Genomic DNA, 17,975 nt, shown 5'->3' with positions numbered 1-17,975 from the left:
TTATATTTTTGAATAAAAGCATACTTGTTCTGTTATATTTGTACCTTTTGTGAAAGTGTTTCTTTGATATGTACAGTAGTATAGTTTATGCCTACATTTTGTCATTTACTACTAGAATATGAAAAACGTTTCTGTTTTAAAAATGTGTTTACACGGATTACTGTAGAAACGGAACACACATGAAATGCGTGTGTTCCAAAAAACAATCTATTATTTCCACTCTAAAACTCCACTTCACTCCCAAATAATCAATCAAGGCATGAGCTGGGAGAAGTTCGTGCACGTTCTAAATCGGTGGGGGGATGGAATAGCTGGCTACTTGCAACTTTTCTTTATCAGCACATTTAGATTAACAAAAGATGCTGGCAGAGAGGTGAGAACGGTTTTAAGAAGTGATTTAAGGTGGGACGGATCTACAAGTTTTTTCGTAGGCTCTGGTAATTCTAGTGTTAAAGTATTATGATTCCAAACTGCACCCAGGTGGCAAAAGGATTGGATACTTAATGAGTAGTAGAACAGAGTGATGAGAAAGGGAATATGGGAAAGTAAGCTTTAACAGAGGCCTAAGTATTTTCTCTAAATTATGGAATTAAAGGTCAAGATGTGAGTGAGTTTTTGATACTCTTAAAAATACAACCGTAATTTGATGTAATGTAATTTAATGTTAATTTTAAATTAATAAATTAAGGATATGTGAAAGATCAGAATGGGACTAAATAAGATGTCACAGGCATACAGAGACATTTTATAGTAGGTGTCACCTAAGGTAATAGGCAAGATTATATCCAAGTTATATATTGCAACATATAGAGACTCATGGGAAAGGTTGAAAAGGAGGGTAGAAAGTTGGCATCCCCCACTGGTGTCTTTAAGGATCTAGAAGGATCATCATATTACAAAGTTGTTGACATTAATGGCAGAACTGGATAAGCATAGCTGTTATCTTACTGATGTAACATTCATCAAAGCAATCTGATGTGTGTCCTGGCTGAGAAAATTCAATTTAATTTGGTCAAAAGTTTTTTCATTATCAAGGGCTTGTGGAGGATTAGGTACAGAATTAACAGCATGTAAAAGATGCCTGTTTTATCTGCCACCTAGTAAGTGTGAATAAATAAAGCCTGTCTGATCTGGGCGAATTAATTTAGAAACTGCTAGTTGGAAGTGATGTGCCAGACACTTTGCCAGTAGTTTTGTATCCAAATTTCTTTAAAGAAATTTAATTTTAGCTTGAACAATCAATAAACAGTAGTCTTTTCCTACGTTTAGCTGCTGATGAGGCAGTTAGTTACATTTAGCATCAAATCTTTTTGATCACCCATTGTACTAGTATACAGTGGGTACGGAAAGTATTCAGACCCCCTTCAATTTTTCACTCTTTTTTGTGTTTGCTAAAAGACACCTGAAGGACTCTGAGATGGTGAGAAATAAGATTCTCTGGTCTGATGAGACTAAGATAGAACTTTCTGGCCTTAATTCTAAGCGGTATGTGTGGGGACAACCAGGCACTGCTCATCACTTGTCCAATACAGTCCCCACAGTGAAGCATGGCGGTGGCAGAATCATGCTGTGGGGGTGTTTTTCAGCTGCAGGGACAGGACGACTGGTTGTAATCGAGGGAAAGATGAATGCGGAAAAGATATCCTGGACAAAAACCTTCTCCAGAGTGCTAAGGTCCTCAGACTGGGCCGAAGGTTTACCTTCCAACAAGACAATGACCCTAAGCACACAGCTAAAATAACGAAGGAGTGGCTTCACAACAACTCTGTGACTGTTCTTGAATGGCCCAGCCAGAGCCCTGACTTAAACCCAGGAGAGACCTAAAAATGGCTGTCCACCAACGTTTACCATCCAACCTGACAGAACTGGAGAGGATCTGCAAGGAGGAATGGCAGAGGATCCCCAAATCCAGGTGTGAAAAACTTGATGCATCTTTCCCAAGAAGACTCATGGCTGTATTAGCTCAAAAGGGTGCTTCTACTAAATACTGTACTGAGCAAAGGGTCTGAATACTTAGGACCATGTCATATTTCAGTTTTTCTTTTTTAATAAATCTGCAACAATTTCAAAAATTCTTTTTTTGTCTGTCAATATGGGGTGCTGTGTGTACACTAATGAGGAAAAAATTAATTTAAATGATTTTAGCAAATGGCTGCAATATAAAAAAGAGTGAAAAATTGAAGGGGGTCTGAATACTTTCTGTACCCACTGTAAATGCTACCTCTGAGCTAACAACATTAATAAAGGGGGTTGGCATAAAACTGTTAAACCAGTTGGGTCCCATTTATAGCAAGTTAATAAAATTCTTTGCCTAAAGGCTTTTTAGGATTAGTCTCTATGACAGCAACACTCAATAAGATAGGCAGATACAAACTAATCAATTTGCAAGTCAAAGAACAATATAAATGTATAATAATAATACATGTTTACTTAGGAAGGTGTCCTAAATAAAGTATCTACCCATTTTTAATTTAAATTAGACTTACTTTCCTGGGACTGTAAAAATAAAAAATACCTAAGTAATACCATGATAGATGTAGTACAGTTTTAAAAGTAACCTATGACTGATCTGAACAGTGGAACTAGAAACCACAGGTTTGAGGTTTGCTTAATGCTATTTCAGCACGTGACCTTAAGATACTTATTGTATTTGACCCTGTTAACGTGCTAGAGTACATGAAGAGTATTTTTGGATGGAGTCCTTAATAAATAGCAGTACTTAAAGATAGTTATATTTGATAATAGTTGAATTTAAATGAACCATAGTATATGTATGCTTTTTGTCTTCATAGGATTCCATTTTACTATGAACTTAAAATTGCCTTTGTGGTCTGGCTGCTATCTCCGTACACAAAAGGTTCCAGTGTTCTCTACAGGAAGTTTGTTCATCCTACTCTTTCATCTAAAGAAAAGGTAGTCTGCATTGTATTCCCATTCCTTGACCTTTTAGTCTAATGTTACTGATTTGATAGTTTATCTTGTCATTTTCTGTATTGATATATTTTTGTCCTGTCCTTTGAATTTTTTTAACTATGTACTCATTTCTGATGCCATAAATAGTCACGTTAAATTTTCTATGTTGAAATATAGTCAACGTCTCGTGTTTTGTTCCAGGAGAATACAGTACTTTTGAAAACATCAAAACTGTACTCCTCCTTTACATAAAACGACCATTAAATTTAAGTCCACAAAAACCAAACTCAGAATGAACATGTTGCACCCCTCTTATGTAAAATTCATGTATACAACTGAAATATAAGATTTACATCTAGTGTTAAAGCACACAACTATTTGAAGCCATAATACAGTAGGTTGATTTCATAACAGTTTGATTTTTGTAATGATGTCCGTGATGTTTTATGGATTTAAATATCCTATCTGATGGCACTCCATTGTTATATGGACCTTTATAGATTAGTTTTTAAGTAATGACATTACTAAACATAAAATCAATGAGTGCATTTTATACATAATTAAAAGTGTTACCATTACTTACTGTACATTTAAAGCATCCTGAAGATACAAGCTGCACTTAATTGTCCTAATGAAATTTAATGTCTCGTTTTTGTGTTTTTTAGGAAATAGATGAGTACCTTTCTCAAGCAAAAGACAAAAGCTATGATGCCCTTGTACACTTTGGAAGGAGAGGCCTAAACGTAGCAGCTACAGCAGCTGTAACAGCTGCTGCAAAGGTATACTGTACCTACAACCATGTGGCAGTATTCAAATTAGATAAGATTAATTCTTGTGTTAAATTGTCAGCAGAGTAAATTGTTTCATCAAAGTAATCATACAGATAAGAATTTTGAAAAGTGTAATAAAAATTCAGTGTTTAATCAGGAAAAGAAAAACATTTTAAACCTTCAGAGCATTGCACATCTACAGTAAGTTATATTTTCTAAGTGTAAAATATTTAATTTTCTGTGTGAACCTGTACTACTTAATTAGCAATATATAAATGAGCCCTTAAACTGTGTTTGAGTTCAGCTTTGTTTCATTAATACTATATATTATATCGATGCCATAGAAAAGCAGTAGTATATTGGCATTATCCAAAGGATGCTGATTTATGTTTACTGTGGATAGAGAAAAGTGAACAAAGAGTGTTTGCCAAATAATATGCAGTAAGCTTGAGTTTGTTTAGCTTTAAACAATGCTTAAAACCCTAGTGTTTGACAGTACACAGGGTGCTTCTTCCATACATATGTTAACAAGCTTGTGTAATAAATTGGGTCAGTGCTGCCTTTCTTAGCTAGGGAATATATATAGCTTAAATGCAGCACAGGCTTTCATCATAACTTAATAAAATGGTTTCAAACATTAAGTTTATGTAAGCGTTAGACACAGAATACAATAAGATGGCCAGATATATGGTTAATGACTGGCTGTTATGAGGGAAGAATCAAATTATTGTTAGTCAAACAGTCACACTCTTATTTTATTCAGCAGTATCATTTTCATGCACCATCAAAAGAGCTGACAGGATTACAATACAAAGTCATGATTAGGATAACATTAATACTGTAATATCTGTGTCAGCATGACTTTAATCTGAATGCTGCATGGTAGGTGAAGTCACAAATAAAAAGTTTCTATTTTATATTGTATTTTTTATTATTTTTATTTTTAGCAGACACACCCTTAATATTTTAAAGCTCTTTCAAGACACACTGCAGTCCTACTGGCATCAGTGCCTGCAGCAACATTACCTAGGGATTACAGACTGACTAGCCATTGAGCAGAAAAAGATCTTTGCACATGGTGTGGGCGTTTTGAGCACTCTGAAACAGAAACATGTCAAGGTTTCATAATCCTACATCTTCACATTTTATATATATGTTACACTATTCTAAGGTGCTGTTTTAAAGTGTCAGCCTTTTGGCATTCATGTAGAATTTGATATTTTGCATACCCCTTTGCTGCAACCAGCAGACTCTCCGGATTTCGAATGGAGACACACAGAATTGGGGTTTTTCAAACTCTGACTGGCCACTATAATAAGTACATCTGTCTAATAAAGAGATGTTCCCTATTTTCCCTCAGAATAGCTCGAATTCCTCACAAGCTGTTAAAAGTCTAGCAAGTGTGTCCACAATTGTTAAACTCACTGTTAGTTTTTTTCTGGGACAACTCTAGGGCATTTCTATGCATGTGGCATGGAATAGAATGCTGATCCTCTGGGCAGGCTGGTTCAAGGAATTAAACTTCTTTAATTTTGAAAAGAAGTCTATGTGGGACCTAATGCAGCTCTTTATAATTCTTAAAGGTGTCATTTAAGTTGATCCAGTGGAATACTTTTGATTACTAGTAGTACTGTGTAAATAACTACTGAGTCATGAAGTTGAAGCAGAAACCATGACAACCTTTACAACGTATGTAAAATATTAGGACAATAGCTATTAGCTGTATTGTCCCAATAGCTTAGTAAATGTGGCTGATGGGCTGAATGGTCTCCTCTTGTTTGTCAATCTCTTTATGTTCTTATTCAACTGTCATGAAAGCATGTTTTCAGGTATTGATTATACCACCACCAGCAGAATGGATCCATGTACTTATTTTGGGCTTCATATGTTTGGTCAGGAACCAGAATTTCTTACACCAGGCATTTTTTCCCAGTCCTTCAATGAATAATGTTTGCATTTCTTACTTAGTACAAAAGTATCTTCTTATTTTTTTCTGTCTTTGGTTGCGCTATCCCATTTTTGTGGTATTGTTCAACAAGCTGCACATTCTGATATGTTGTATTCTGTTTTCAGTTAACCGATAAGAGACCTTCTGCTAGTCTGTTTAAATAACGTGAAGCTGCCATTTTTATCAACAAGCTGTTTTTGGTCACAGGACTAATGTTAGCAAGATGTTTTAAAATGATAGCCCCCTCTCAATATTCCAATGATATTTCTGTGTGAAAAACTTGCCTGATACACTTGTGCTGGTTTATCTGGCACATACCATCATGTGGCCTTCTAAGGTTTCTATTCTTTTTTGCAGTTGTGCATTAATGGTGCATTACTGCCTGCTTACCACTGTAAAATACATTATCTGACTGAGTAGTTAAATATACTAGAAGAGCAGGACTGCCTAATAAACTGACCACTTGGTGTATTATTAACATGTTATACCTGAGATTCGAAGAGCTGATGTAGTAAATAGATTTGCAACTGAGGAAAAGTGTATGAGGGTAAAAGTAAATGGAACTGCAAGGTCAGAAAAAGAAGGAAATGTAAACCTACTAGAGAAAAAAAGGTAACAGCAGCAAAAAAAATGTTGTGGAGCCTTAAAATGAGAAAAGGGAAACTCAGTGCTTCATTGCATTGAAAGCTCAGAGGTGTGACCTAAATAAAAAAAAAACGTTTTTGAATTGAGCAGTCTATAGTCTTATAGTCTTCTAAATGCTGTTAACAAAGTGATAGTAATCTAATTTGTGATTTCCAGAAATTCGCAGTGAGAGTTAGTAGAGTGTTCCAAATAGTTTTTAAAGTCTAAGAGGTGTGGATGATTGGCATGGTAATGCTGTGATTAGTGACTTCATATTCACTTGGTAGTCATATAACATTCTCCCCTTATACAATGCATCCGGAAAGTATTCACAGCGCATCACTTTTTCCACATTTTGCTATGTTAGAGCCTTATTCCAAAATAGATTAAATTCATTTTTTCCCTCAGAATTCTACACACAACACCCCATAATGACAATGTGAAAAAAGTTTACTTCAGTTTTTAGCAAATTTATTAAAAATAAAAAAACTGAGAAATCACATATACATAAGTATTCACAGCCTTTGCTCAATACTTTGTCGATGCACCTTTGGCAGCAATTACAGCCTCAAGTCTTTTTGAATATGATGCCACAAGCTTGGCACACCTATCCTTGGCCAGTTTCGCCCATTCCTCTTTGCAGTACCTCTCAAGCTCCATCAGGTTGGATGGGAAGCGTCGGTGCACAGCCATTTTAAGATCTCTCCAGAGATGTTCAATCAGATTCAAGTCTGGGCTCTGGCTGGGCCACTCAAGGACATTCACAGAGTTGTCCTGAAGCCACTCCTTTGATATCTTGGCTGTGTGCTTAGGGTCGTTGTCCTGCTGAAAGATGAACCGGCGCCCCAGTCTGAGGTCAAGAGTGCTCTGGAGCAGGTTTTCATCCAGGATGTCTCTGTACATTGCTGCAGTCATCTTTCCCTTTATCCTGGCTAGTCTCCCAGTTCCTGCCGCTGAAAAACATCCCCACAGCATGATGCTGCCACCACCATGCTTCACTGTAGGGATGGTATTGGCCTGGTGATGAGCGGTGCCTGGTTTCCTCCAAGCATGATGCCTGGCATTCACATCAAAGAGTTCAATCTTTGTCTCATCAGACCAGAGAATTTTGTTTCTCATGGTCTGAGAGCCATTGTGAAAAATGTGGAAAAAGATGATTTAGTAGTTCATAAATGCTACCAGATAATTCAGTTTTTCATTAGAAATCTTTTTGATGTGTGTCTAAGTGTGCCCATCAGTGAACTAGAACTCCTTGCAAAGCTGATTCTTAGCCTTTGTAGATGATGGAGGGAGAGCTTTCAGCTTTTGGAATCCTATACTTGGATTAACCTTCAGAAATTAATATGAAAATATTTCAGAATAAGTAACTGGTTCTTATGTAGTTTTTTATCACCCTAAATGCTAATCAAGACAATTTATTATAACAAATTTGTCATCTTTTAATTTTTTTCCATCAAATCACCTTTTTGTTCACCAGGTTTCTCACCTTCTTGATATGATCAAGTGCTGGGAAGCTTTGGAAGAGAAGGTAACAAGACTGTGTCCTAGCTCTAACTTATTGGCTAGTTTTGCTCTTTCTACAAAGCTTTGGTTTGCAAATCAGCAATGTTTCAGAGTAAAGCCGTTTCTGTTTTTAAAAACCAAAGTCCTTAAGTGGTCACAAATGTCAGGATGGCATCTGTTTGCATTTGCTTTAAAAACTAGTTTTTGTTTTGGATCCATAAATGCTTTCAATATTACCAGACTTATTTAACCTGAGCAGCACCCAAAATTGACATATTTCTTTTTATTAATTTTGTACAGTGTCTGGGAGGGCGGTTTTGCTTACAATTGAGTACCAGTTTGGACAGTTTTAAACAGAAGTAAATGTCTCAGTGACAAACATATTGCGTTCTGTTCATCAATATACATTCTCTGGTATGCAAAATTATTTTTGTATGTTGTGCCTTTCATCTCATCATCAAAGGCAGCCCACCACAGTGTCACATAAAATAAGCTCAAATGCAGTGTGCAAAAAGTACAAGTTGTTTATTAAGCAGCAAAGGGTCAGTTTATGAAAAAAATATGTACAAAAAATAATAAAGTAGTCCTGCAGTAGGAGGCTCCAGCCAGTTTCAAACTACTTTTCTCGCAAAATTTGAATTTAACGTTTTTGATTCATTAAAGGTAAAAATGTGTCAATCCCATACAGGCGAACAGTTGCCCTGACATCTTAGTTGCATCAAAAACAGTTTCTTTGAGACTATATCCCCATTAAGTGCCCAGCACTGATCCTGCTTTGGCAGTGTCAGTTCCAGGAGAGTCTTGGGTTCTATTAAAGTTGACCCTGGCACCTCTCTGTCATCAGTAAGTATATGGACTCAGTAGTAGTATATGGGCTCAACTCTAGCAGCTTAATTTACATGAAAGCCTCACTTTCTAGCAAAGGAATGAAACCTACATTGGGACATGCAGTAAATCATTGCCTTAGTTGGACAGAATTATGTTTGTTGTTAATTGCATTTGGCTTTATCTGATGTCGTAGTCCCATGGTTGTAGATTTTATTCCAGGCAATTTCACAATTAGTGGCTCATTCTTACTTTTATTTGATGTTTATAAGTTATGTTCTCGACTACAGATGTTTCTAAGAAATTAATGATTTGTGTTCTTTCTCTCTGCTTTAAATGCTTTAAATTCTTTGTAATGTGCCTTCTTCTGCAGACTTTTCTCCCTTAATTTTATCCAAATGCTGATGGATAGCAATGAGCAGTTGCAGACAAAGGTATAAACAATATTGAATACTAAATAAGAGCAATTACTTTACTGCCATTTCCAATTGTCTGCTGACTAAGACATCTTTACTATAAATGAGTAGACAAGTGAACAGAACACTGAAGTAAAATTGCTACAGTTTATCTTTCAATGATGTCAACATTCATACATTGCATCCGGAAAGTATTCACAGTGCATCACTTTTTCCACATTTTGTTATGTTACAGCCTTATTCCAAAATGGATTAAATTCATTTTTTCCTCAGAATTCTACACACACCCCATAATGACAGTGTGAAGAAAATTTATTTGAGGTTTTTTGCAGATTTATTAAAAATAAAAAAATTGAGAAAGCACATGTACATAAGTATTCACAACCTTTGCCATGAAGCTCAAAATTGAGCTCAGGTGCATCCTGTTTCCCCTGATCATAGATAGATAGATAGATAGATAGATAGATAGATACCCCTGAGATGTTTCTGCAGCTTAATTGGAGTCCACCTGTGGTAAATTCAGTTGATTGAACCTGATTTGGAAAGGCACACACCTGTCTATATAAGGTCCCACAGTTGACAGTTCATGTCAGAGCACAAACCAAGCATGAAGTGAAAGGAACTGTCTGTAGACCTCCGAGACAGGATTGTCTCGAGGCACAAATCTGGGGAAGGTTACAGAAAAATTTCTTCTGCTTTGAAGGTCCCAATGAGCACCGTGGCCTCCATCATCTGTAAGTGGAAGACGTTCAAAACCACCAGGACTCTTCCTAGAGCTGGCCAGCCATCTAAACTGAGTGATCGGGGGAGAAGGGCCTTAGTCAGGGAGGTGACCAAGAACCTGAGGGTCACTCTGTCAGAGCTCCAGAGGTCCTCTGTGGAGAGAGGAGAACCTTCCAGTAGAACAACCATCTCTGCAGCAATCCACCAATCAGGCCTGTATGGTAGAGTGGCCAGATGGAAGCCACTCCTTAGTAAAAGGCAAATGGCAGCCTGCCTGGAGTTTGCCAAAAGGCACCTGAAGGGCTCTCAGACCATGAGAAACAAAATTCTCTGGTCTGATGAGACAAAGATTGAACTCTTTGAAATGAATGCCAGGCATCACGTTTGGAGGAAACTAGGCACCGCTCATCACCAGGCCAATACCATCCCTACGATGAAGCATGGTGGTGGCAGCATCATGCTGTGGGGATGTTTTTCAGCGGCAGGAACTGGGAGACTAGCCAGGATAAAGGGAAAGATGACTGCAGCAATGTACAGAGACATCCTGGATGAAAACCTGCTCCAGAGCGCTCTTGACCTCAGACTGGGGCAACGGTTCAAGTGCTCCCCTCAGTAATATCACAAGACCAAACTGGATTTATTAGGGGCCGACACTTGTCTTCAAATCTTCGACGCCTGTTTAATGTAATATACTCACCAACTAAATCAAACACCCCAGAAATATTATTATCATTGGATGCAGAAAAAGCATTCGACATGATTGAATGGAAATACCTTTTACTATTTTGGAGAAGTTTGGGTTTGGCCCGAACATTTGTGCATGGATTAAATTACTGTATACTAACCCAGAAGCTTCAGTTTGCATCAATAACATTTGCTCAGACTACTTTAAACTAGAACGTGGCACAAGACAAGGATGCCCTTTGTCACCACTGCTGTTTGCAATTGCCATTGAACCACTGGCAATACATTGTCGAAATACGATCAGATAAAGGGGATTAGCAGAGAAGGACTGGAACAGAAAATCTCATTATATGCAGATGACATGGTACTGTATATATCGGACCCAGAAAATTCTGTGCCTGCAGTCTTAGCAGCACTCACAGAATTTCAAAAGCTCTCTGGTCTCAGAATTAATCTGAATAAAAGTGTACTCTTTCCGGTGAATTCGCAAGCATATAATATTAGATTAGACACCCTTCCTTTTATCATTGCAGAACAGTTTAAATACCTCGTAAACATCACAAGTAAACATAAAGCTCTTTATCAACAAAATTTCGTCGCCTGCATGGAAAAAATTAAACAAGACTTGCATAGATGGTCAACCCTTCATCTCACACTAGCTGGAAGAATTAACACTGTTAAGATGAATATTCTTCCTAAGCTCCTTTTTATTTCAAAACATACCAATATACATTAATAAATCGTTTTTAAGCAATTAGATTCAACAATAACCTCATTTATTTGGAATTCTAAACATCCACGCATCAAAAGAGCGACTCTACAAAGACAAAAGGCAGAAGGCGGCATGGCTCTACCTAACTTCCAGTTTTATTACTGGGGCAAATATACAGTCGATAAGAACCTGGACACAAATAGAAGAACATACACAGGCATGGACCGCAATAGAAGTAAAATCCTGCAGTACTTCTTTGTATTCCTTGCTTTGTGCACCAATAAACACACGCTATCGGCAATACACTAATAACCCAATTGTGCTCCACTCACTTAGAATCTGGAACCAATGTAGAAAGCATTTTAAGACGGAGAAGCTTCTTTCTGTGGCACCCTGCAAAAGAACCACCTCTTTCAACCCTCACAAACATGTGCAGTTTTTAATATCTGGAAAAATTTGGAATTAACTTGCTTAGGATCTTTATATAGACAACGCCTTTGCATCCTATGAACAATTACATTCCAAATTTAACATTCCAGCTACAAATTTCTTTTACTATCTTCAAATCAGGAACTTTGTTAAACAGAACCTTCCAGATTTTCCTCATCTTGCACCCTCATCCACGCTGGAAAATTTATTGCTCAATTTCAAGGAGTTAGACTCCATCTCTACAATATATAAAATCCTTTTACAATCCCTTCCTTTCAAAGATCCAAGAGGACACTGGGAAAATGATCTCTCAATTAATATATCAGAAAAGGAGTGGAAAGTAGCAATGCAGAGAATTCACTGAGCTCCATATGTGCAAAGCATACAATTATACAACTCAAAATTATATATCGAGCACATCTGTCTCGACTAAAACTCTCCAAAATGTTTCCAGGACATGATCCAACCTGTGAACGCTGCAAATTAGCTCCAGCCTCACTAGGTCACATGTTCTGGGCCTGCACCAAATTAACATTATTCTGGACAAAAATTTTTAATTACCTCTCAGACAGTCTTGGACTCACAATCCCTCCTAACCCATTAACAGCTGTGTTTGGGGTTCTTCCAGAGGGTCTTAAAGTGGAGAAAGACAAACAAATTGTGATTGCATTCACTACACTTTGGCACGCAGACTTATTCTGATAAACTGGAAGAACCCAAACTCTCCTCTTTAAGTCAGTGGGAAACTGATGTGTTATATTATTTAAAATTGGAAAAATCAAATACTCAGTTAGAGGATCTGTGCAGACTTTTTTCAAAACATGGCAGGATCTAATCAGTAATATTTTGAAATAAGTTTATAAAGCACAGAGAATTTGTTGATTTAGGTATTTTTAAAAGCCTTAAATTTTACACGCTTGGCTTGCTCTCTCTCAAGGGTGGGGATCGATCTGTTCTTAGCATAATTTTTTTTTTTTTTTGTAAAAATGTGATTGCTATGTATTGATTGTAATAAAATTAATAAAATAAAAAAAAAAAAAAAATGAAATGAATGCCAGGCATCACGTTTGGAGGAAACCAGGCACCGCTCATCACCAGGCCAATACCATCCCTACGATGAAGCATGGTGGTGGCAGCATCATGCTGTGGGGATGTTTTTCAGCGGCAGGAACTGGGAGACTAGCCAGGATAAAGGGAAAGATGACTGCAGCAATGTACAGAGACATCCTGGATGAAAACCTGCTCCAGAGCGCTCTTGACCTCAGACTGGGGCAACGGTTCATCTTTCAGCAGGACAGCGACCCTAAGCACACAGCCAAGATATCAAATGAGTGGCTTCAGGACAACTCTGTAAATGTCCTTGAGTGGCCCAGACTTGAATCCGATTGAACATCTCTGGAGAGATCTTAAAATGGCTGTGCACTGACGCTTCCCATCCAACCTGACAAAGTATTGAGCAAAGGGCTGTGAATATTTATGTACATGTGATTACTCAGTTTTTTTTATTTTTAATAAATTTGCAAAAACCTCAAGTAAACTTTTTTCACATTGTCATTATGGGGTGCTGTGTGTAGAATTCTGAGGAAAAAAATGAATTTAATCCATTTTGGAATAAGGCTGTAACATAACAAAATGTGGAAAAAGTGATGCGCTGTGAATACTTTCCGGATGCACTGTATATTTGTAAGGGGGCAAAGTCTGTAGAAGAAGGTGACTTGAAAAGAAAATAGCAAAGGAACTATAAGAATTTCAAGTTTTGACAAAAATACAAGTATTTTAGAATTTTTTGAATAAGAGTACAAAAACAGGACAGCTCACTAAATAAAGAGATCAATTAAAAATATGAATGATTGTTTATAAAACTGGTTTAAATAAATACTCTCATCTACATGGGTCCCCAGGTCTGAACTTTGGAACTACTAGTTATACCATTATTGAAACCAGGTTGATATACTAGTGATTTACAATGATGTAGGTAAAGGCATAATACTAAAAACTGAAAGATTTCAATTTTGGTTGGTGGTGCTGAAATCGTGTGGTGTGAGTAAACGCTCTCTTTGGTGATGAACTTTTAGCTGGATAATAATAATACTAATAATAATAATTCTTTGCATTTTTTCTTAACACTCAAAGCGTTCTCCACGCTGGGAGGACCCGGGAAGCGAACCCAGGTTTCCTAACTGGCTAATGTTGTTTTTGGGATAGGCTCAGGATATATTTCAATGTTGAAATAAAATTGGTTAAAATGAACATAATAGGAGAGTGCCAGAAATATGTTTAAAAAAAAAACGGTCAGGGCCCTCTGTTGACCCTAAGGAAAAATTGCATACCTGAACTGGGCTTGGAGTGCTGCCGGTAGTTTAGCACTCCTTGATCTGGGCCCATGCAACCCCTTGCCCACTTTTTCAGTTGCTCCTTGATATTCTATGGGAAACTCCCACCCATTTCGCCATCCACCATTTTTTGCCTGGTTTTGAATTAGATTGTGTGATCCACTTTAAAGTGGATGATTGATTCAGTACTACTGACACAATATGTGTCCTTGTACAAGTCACTTGATCTGTCATTTTTTTAGATAAAGAAATATTGAAATGTTTGCGCTGTTCATTGATTTTAGCTAAGATGCTTTGTATAAGGCAGTAGCTAATTCTTGTACTGTATATGTAAAACTGTGCAAACTATGTACATATGACTGTTTCAAAAACCAATTAAGCAGTTAACATTACAGTAAATAATGAACCCAAAGTACAGCGTGGATAAAAACCTTATGACAAAAAGACGGAGGTCAGTCAACCTGTAGGAAGAGATAAAATCAGAAATTGTTAGTATATTACTTGTAATAAAACAGTGAGATGGTGCTACACCCTTAATTGTGTGTTTCACATGAATGCTTTATTTTCTCTTACTTTTGATCTGAGCATAAATTTGGATAAAATATATACTAAATTTAAATGTAAAATACCTCAAATGGGCTTTTGCTTATTTTATATTGTTTCTAAACTATCATTGCATTGTTAAATACACACAGAAATAAAAATTCTGGAAGGGTGCTGCCAGGGTTAATTTTCTTCATTTCAATTAAATTGTATTTATTCTGTGGAAGTAATTTCAGTTTAGAGAAATACTGTTTTGCATTGTGCTTTTGTGTTGAAGCTTTCATTATTTGCTGTTGTGATTTTTTCCTTGTATTGTGCATGACAGCCAGCATCATGGAGTCAGTCTTTGTTTATGTGAAAGGCAAAAATGTGGCCAGGTTGTCCCTAAATTGATTTCTTCAATAATGATGTGAAAACTAACTAAAGAGACTAGAAGTCATATCACACCAGAGCCTTACAAAGTCATATTGTACATGCAGATAAGACATTGCTGCACAATTCAGAATGTCTTGGACAGCATGAGAGTTCTGTCTAAGGAGTACCACTCTCCCTTGAGTTGGCAGTTAATTGGAAGAGAAGTAACCTGTCAAATGTGTAGGCTTATATAGTCCAGGGTTCATAGTGCTTTAACTGGGTATTTGGTACAGTAAAGAAATAGCTGCACAATTCATGGTCATTTCTTGTGGAGTACCCAAAACTACCATTATTATTGGCCAATTTAAAATATAAGTTTCCAAAAATCAAGTCTTTGTCTCTTCAAGTGTTTATACTCTATGAAAGCAGTTCCCACAAAGTCCACCAGTAGCCTCTGTCTGTTTAAATTCTTACATCTCTATATCTGCTCTATAAAACCTAGTTTAATGTCATGGCCAGGGTAATTAATGCACCTTGGTTTAATACATTGTGGAGCAAACCAGTAAAATATTTTAAAGAAAACTAGTCTATAGTACTATGTGGGAATTGCTGAGCTGCATTATATGTCATACCTTTAAGGCTGTAAATGTGTGTTTTTTGTTTTTGCAGTTATTTGTTGTTTGTTGTTTTTTAAAATTTCAGTTGGTATTTATGGCATTTACTTTATGGAGTGAAATGCACTTTAGTCCTGTTGCATGTTGTATTTGCACCTTGCATCTAAGAATGTGTTAATATCCATGGCACACACATCTTTTTCTCCTAAATCCTCAACTGAGCCCAGTACATATGAGCTCTTTTGAGCTGTGTGTTATTTTGAAAAGCAAATAGTCTAATAAAAATGTCAGAACTCAACCTGAAGTTTAAAAGGATGAGAGAAACAAAATGACATAGATTAGTTCTATTACAGTCTGTGGTATCTGTCTGTCTATCTATAGAAAATAGAATGTCTTTCTGTCTTGTATGTTCTGTATACAGTCCTACACCCTTTGAATGATCTGAACCAAATTTTGCATAGTTGCTCCCTAGGACCATACAAATAAGGTAGACTATTTTGGAACCCAAAAATTTGACCCTGGGGGACTCAGTGTTTTTTTTTTTCCTGTGTACTACAGTTTGCACACCAGTGCCACCTTCTGGCTTAGAGGACTTAAAATATCTAAACATACTGAAGCCTGACTAGCAGACAAGATGTCCAAAGCTTACCTGGGCAACACAGTGTGCTGCTTGTGTCAATTTTAATAATAAAAGCAGTACTGTTTGCTTTTACAGCAGGGTGTTAGGTGAGGCTTGGTCAAGAGTGGAAGTGCAGCACAGCACAAAGGAGAATCAAATGGCTGTTACTTCTGCTTTTTTGGCATTTTCTTCATAATTAAATCACTACAAAATCTCCTCCTTGAACTAAGAGGACAACTCAGACATGACAGCATTTATGGTTACAACCCAGCAAGTAGTTACTGCAATTTTGTAATCCATTCCAACCTGGAAAGGTCAGCTTCTTGAAACACAGCTTGCTGCTTCTATCTATTATAATTATAAAGGCAGCATCTTGTGCTTTTGCATAGGGGTGGGTGGGTGTTGGATAAGGCTTGATCAAGAATGTAAGTGTAGCGCAACACAAAGTAAAATCAAAGTGTTGTTATTTAACTTCTGCATTGTTGCCTTTTTGTTCATAATTTGAGCACTATGAAATGTCCACCATGAAGTAAGAGGATGATTCAGTTTAATGCTTATAATACAAACCAGCAAAGAGTTACTTACCACAATCCAATCAGAATCAAATGGAACCAATTATTGACTCACAAGTACATAGAAACACTGATAAAGAAGCAGTGTGGATGATGAATGGGACAGCTAGCAATAACAACAGGGTCACAATTTAAAAAACAGATACACCTTTTCTTTCTTTCCTTAAACCATTCTGCATTAATACCCGGGCAATGGCAAGTACTTCGACGAGTATTTAAATAATGCAAAGTGATTGGCTTAGTCATGCAACCACTTACTCGCCAACAAAAACACTATTTCCTGTTTAGTTAAAGAGCTGAAATTTGGCAGGATGGTACAGCAAAGTCAGTTAAGTATCTGCTAAGAAAAGGCATTTCAATTTATATCAATATTTTATGTTAAAGTCTCCCCCCCACCATAATATAGAAATACTCAGTCAGTCATCGTCCAACCTGCTATATGCTAACACAGGATCACGGGGGTCTCCTGGAGCCAATCCCAGCCAACACAGGGCGCAATGTAGGAACAAATCCCGGGCAGGGCGCCAGCCGACCACAGCAATAGAAATGCTAAATTCCTTAAAGTCTCAAAAATGTCTTGATTGATTTGATGGAAATTTGGAGACATTGTCAGGAAAAAAATTAGCTGATCCGTGTTTTTCTATTTTGTCAATACATTTTTTAATTGTCGGCATTTATTAACATTATTCTAAATTTAATGCCTTAAAGCTGAGAGTGTGCTTTATGCAATTGAAGGACACAGCAGAAGTGATTGATGGATCACGCAAGTAGTACTAGTAACCAATAGGGTGGACAGATGACAAAATACGGAGTGGTGTCCAGGACAGGAAAAAAGAGATGTGATCATGTTGCAAAATGGAAAGAGAAAGTTTGACCAAGTTTAAGAAGGATGCAAAGCACAATGGTTAGTAAGTACTGTACAGCTTTTTGCTGTTGACTACTGCCACTGTTAGATTCATAGTGGATGTCATCTTGATTATCAATTCCACTCCGTTGATCTCCTGATATGGAGTGAGCGGGCCTTTATGAAGTGTTGAATGCCATGAAGCATTCTCACATGAGCAATGAGCAGGGACTGGGGTGTGTCGAGCACTACAAAGCACTAACACAAAAATGATGAGCATATGATGTTTTGTGAGTTGACCCATGACGTTTTTAGAGCTGTGGGTGCATTACCAACTGCTGAATGGAATGAAAACAGTTGTGTGGCTCTTCCAAACTGCTGCACAGGAGGGGGAGTGAGTATGATAAAAGCTCTTTAGCAGTTCAAAAGTTCTGTGAGGCACCCAGAAAAAAGATGTGGAGCCACACCACAGAAGGAACATAGCTGCTTATCTGTAACAATTAAATAAAATTACTTTCCTGTAAAATTTTGTTTTGCAATAACCATCAA

The 17,975-nt window shown here is 37.1% G+C and overlaps 1 protein-coding gene across 4 annotated transcripts in view; it reads left to right on the top strand.

Annotated features, from left to right (window-relative positions):
• Nucleotides 1–17,975, top strand: part of reep1 (receptor accessory protein 1) — a 111,693-nt gene that overhangs the window by 65,926 nt on the left and 27,792 nt on the right. For 3 of the 4 annotated variants that reach the window (XM_039751792.1, XM_039751795.1, XM_039751794.1), the window contains exons 4-6: nucleotides 2,793–2,913; nucleotides 3,579–3,692; nucleotides 7,733–7,783. In XM_039751792.1, the coding sequence (XP_039607726.1) occupies nucleotides 2,793–2,913; nucleotides 3,579–3,692; nucleotides 7,733–7,783 (286 nt within the window). The remainder of the gene's footprint in view (nucleotides 1–2,792; nucleotides 2,914–3,578; nucleotides 3,693–7,732; nucleotides 7,784–17,975) is intronic. The other variant, XM_039751793.1, reaches the window with a different exon arrangement.

Source organism: Polypterus senegalus, chromosome 4 (assembly GCF_016835505.1).
Source record: "Polypterus senegalus isolate Bchr_013 chromosome 4, ASM1683550v1, whole genome shotgun sequence".
Taxonomy (NCBI): Eukaryota; Metazoa; Chordata; class Cladistia; order Polypteriformes; family Polypteridae; genus Polypterus; species Polypterus senegalus.
This window is presented reverse-complemented; position numbering and strand designations above follow the sequence as displayed.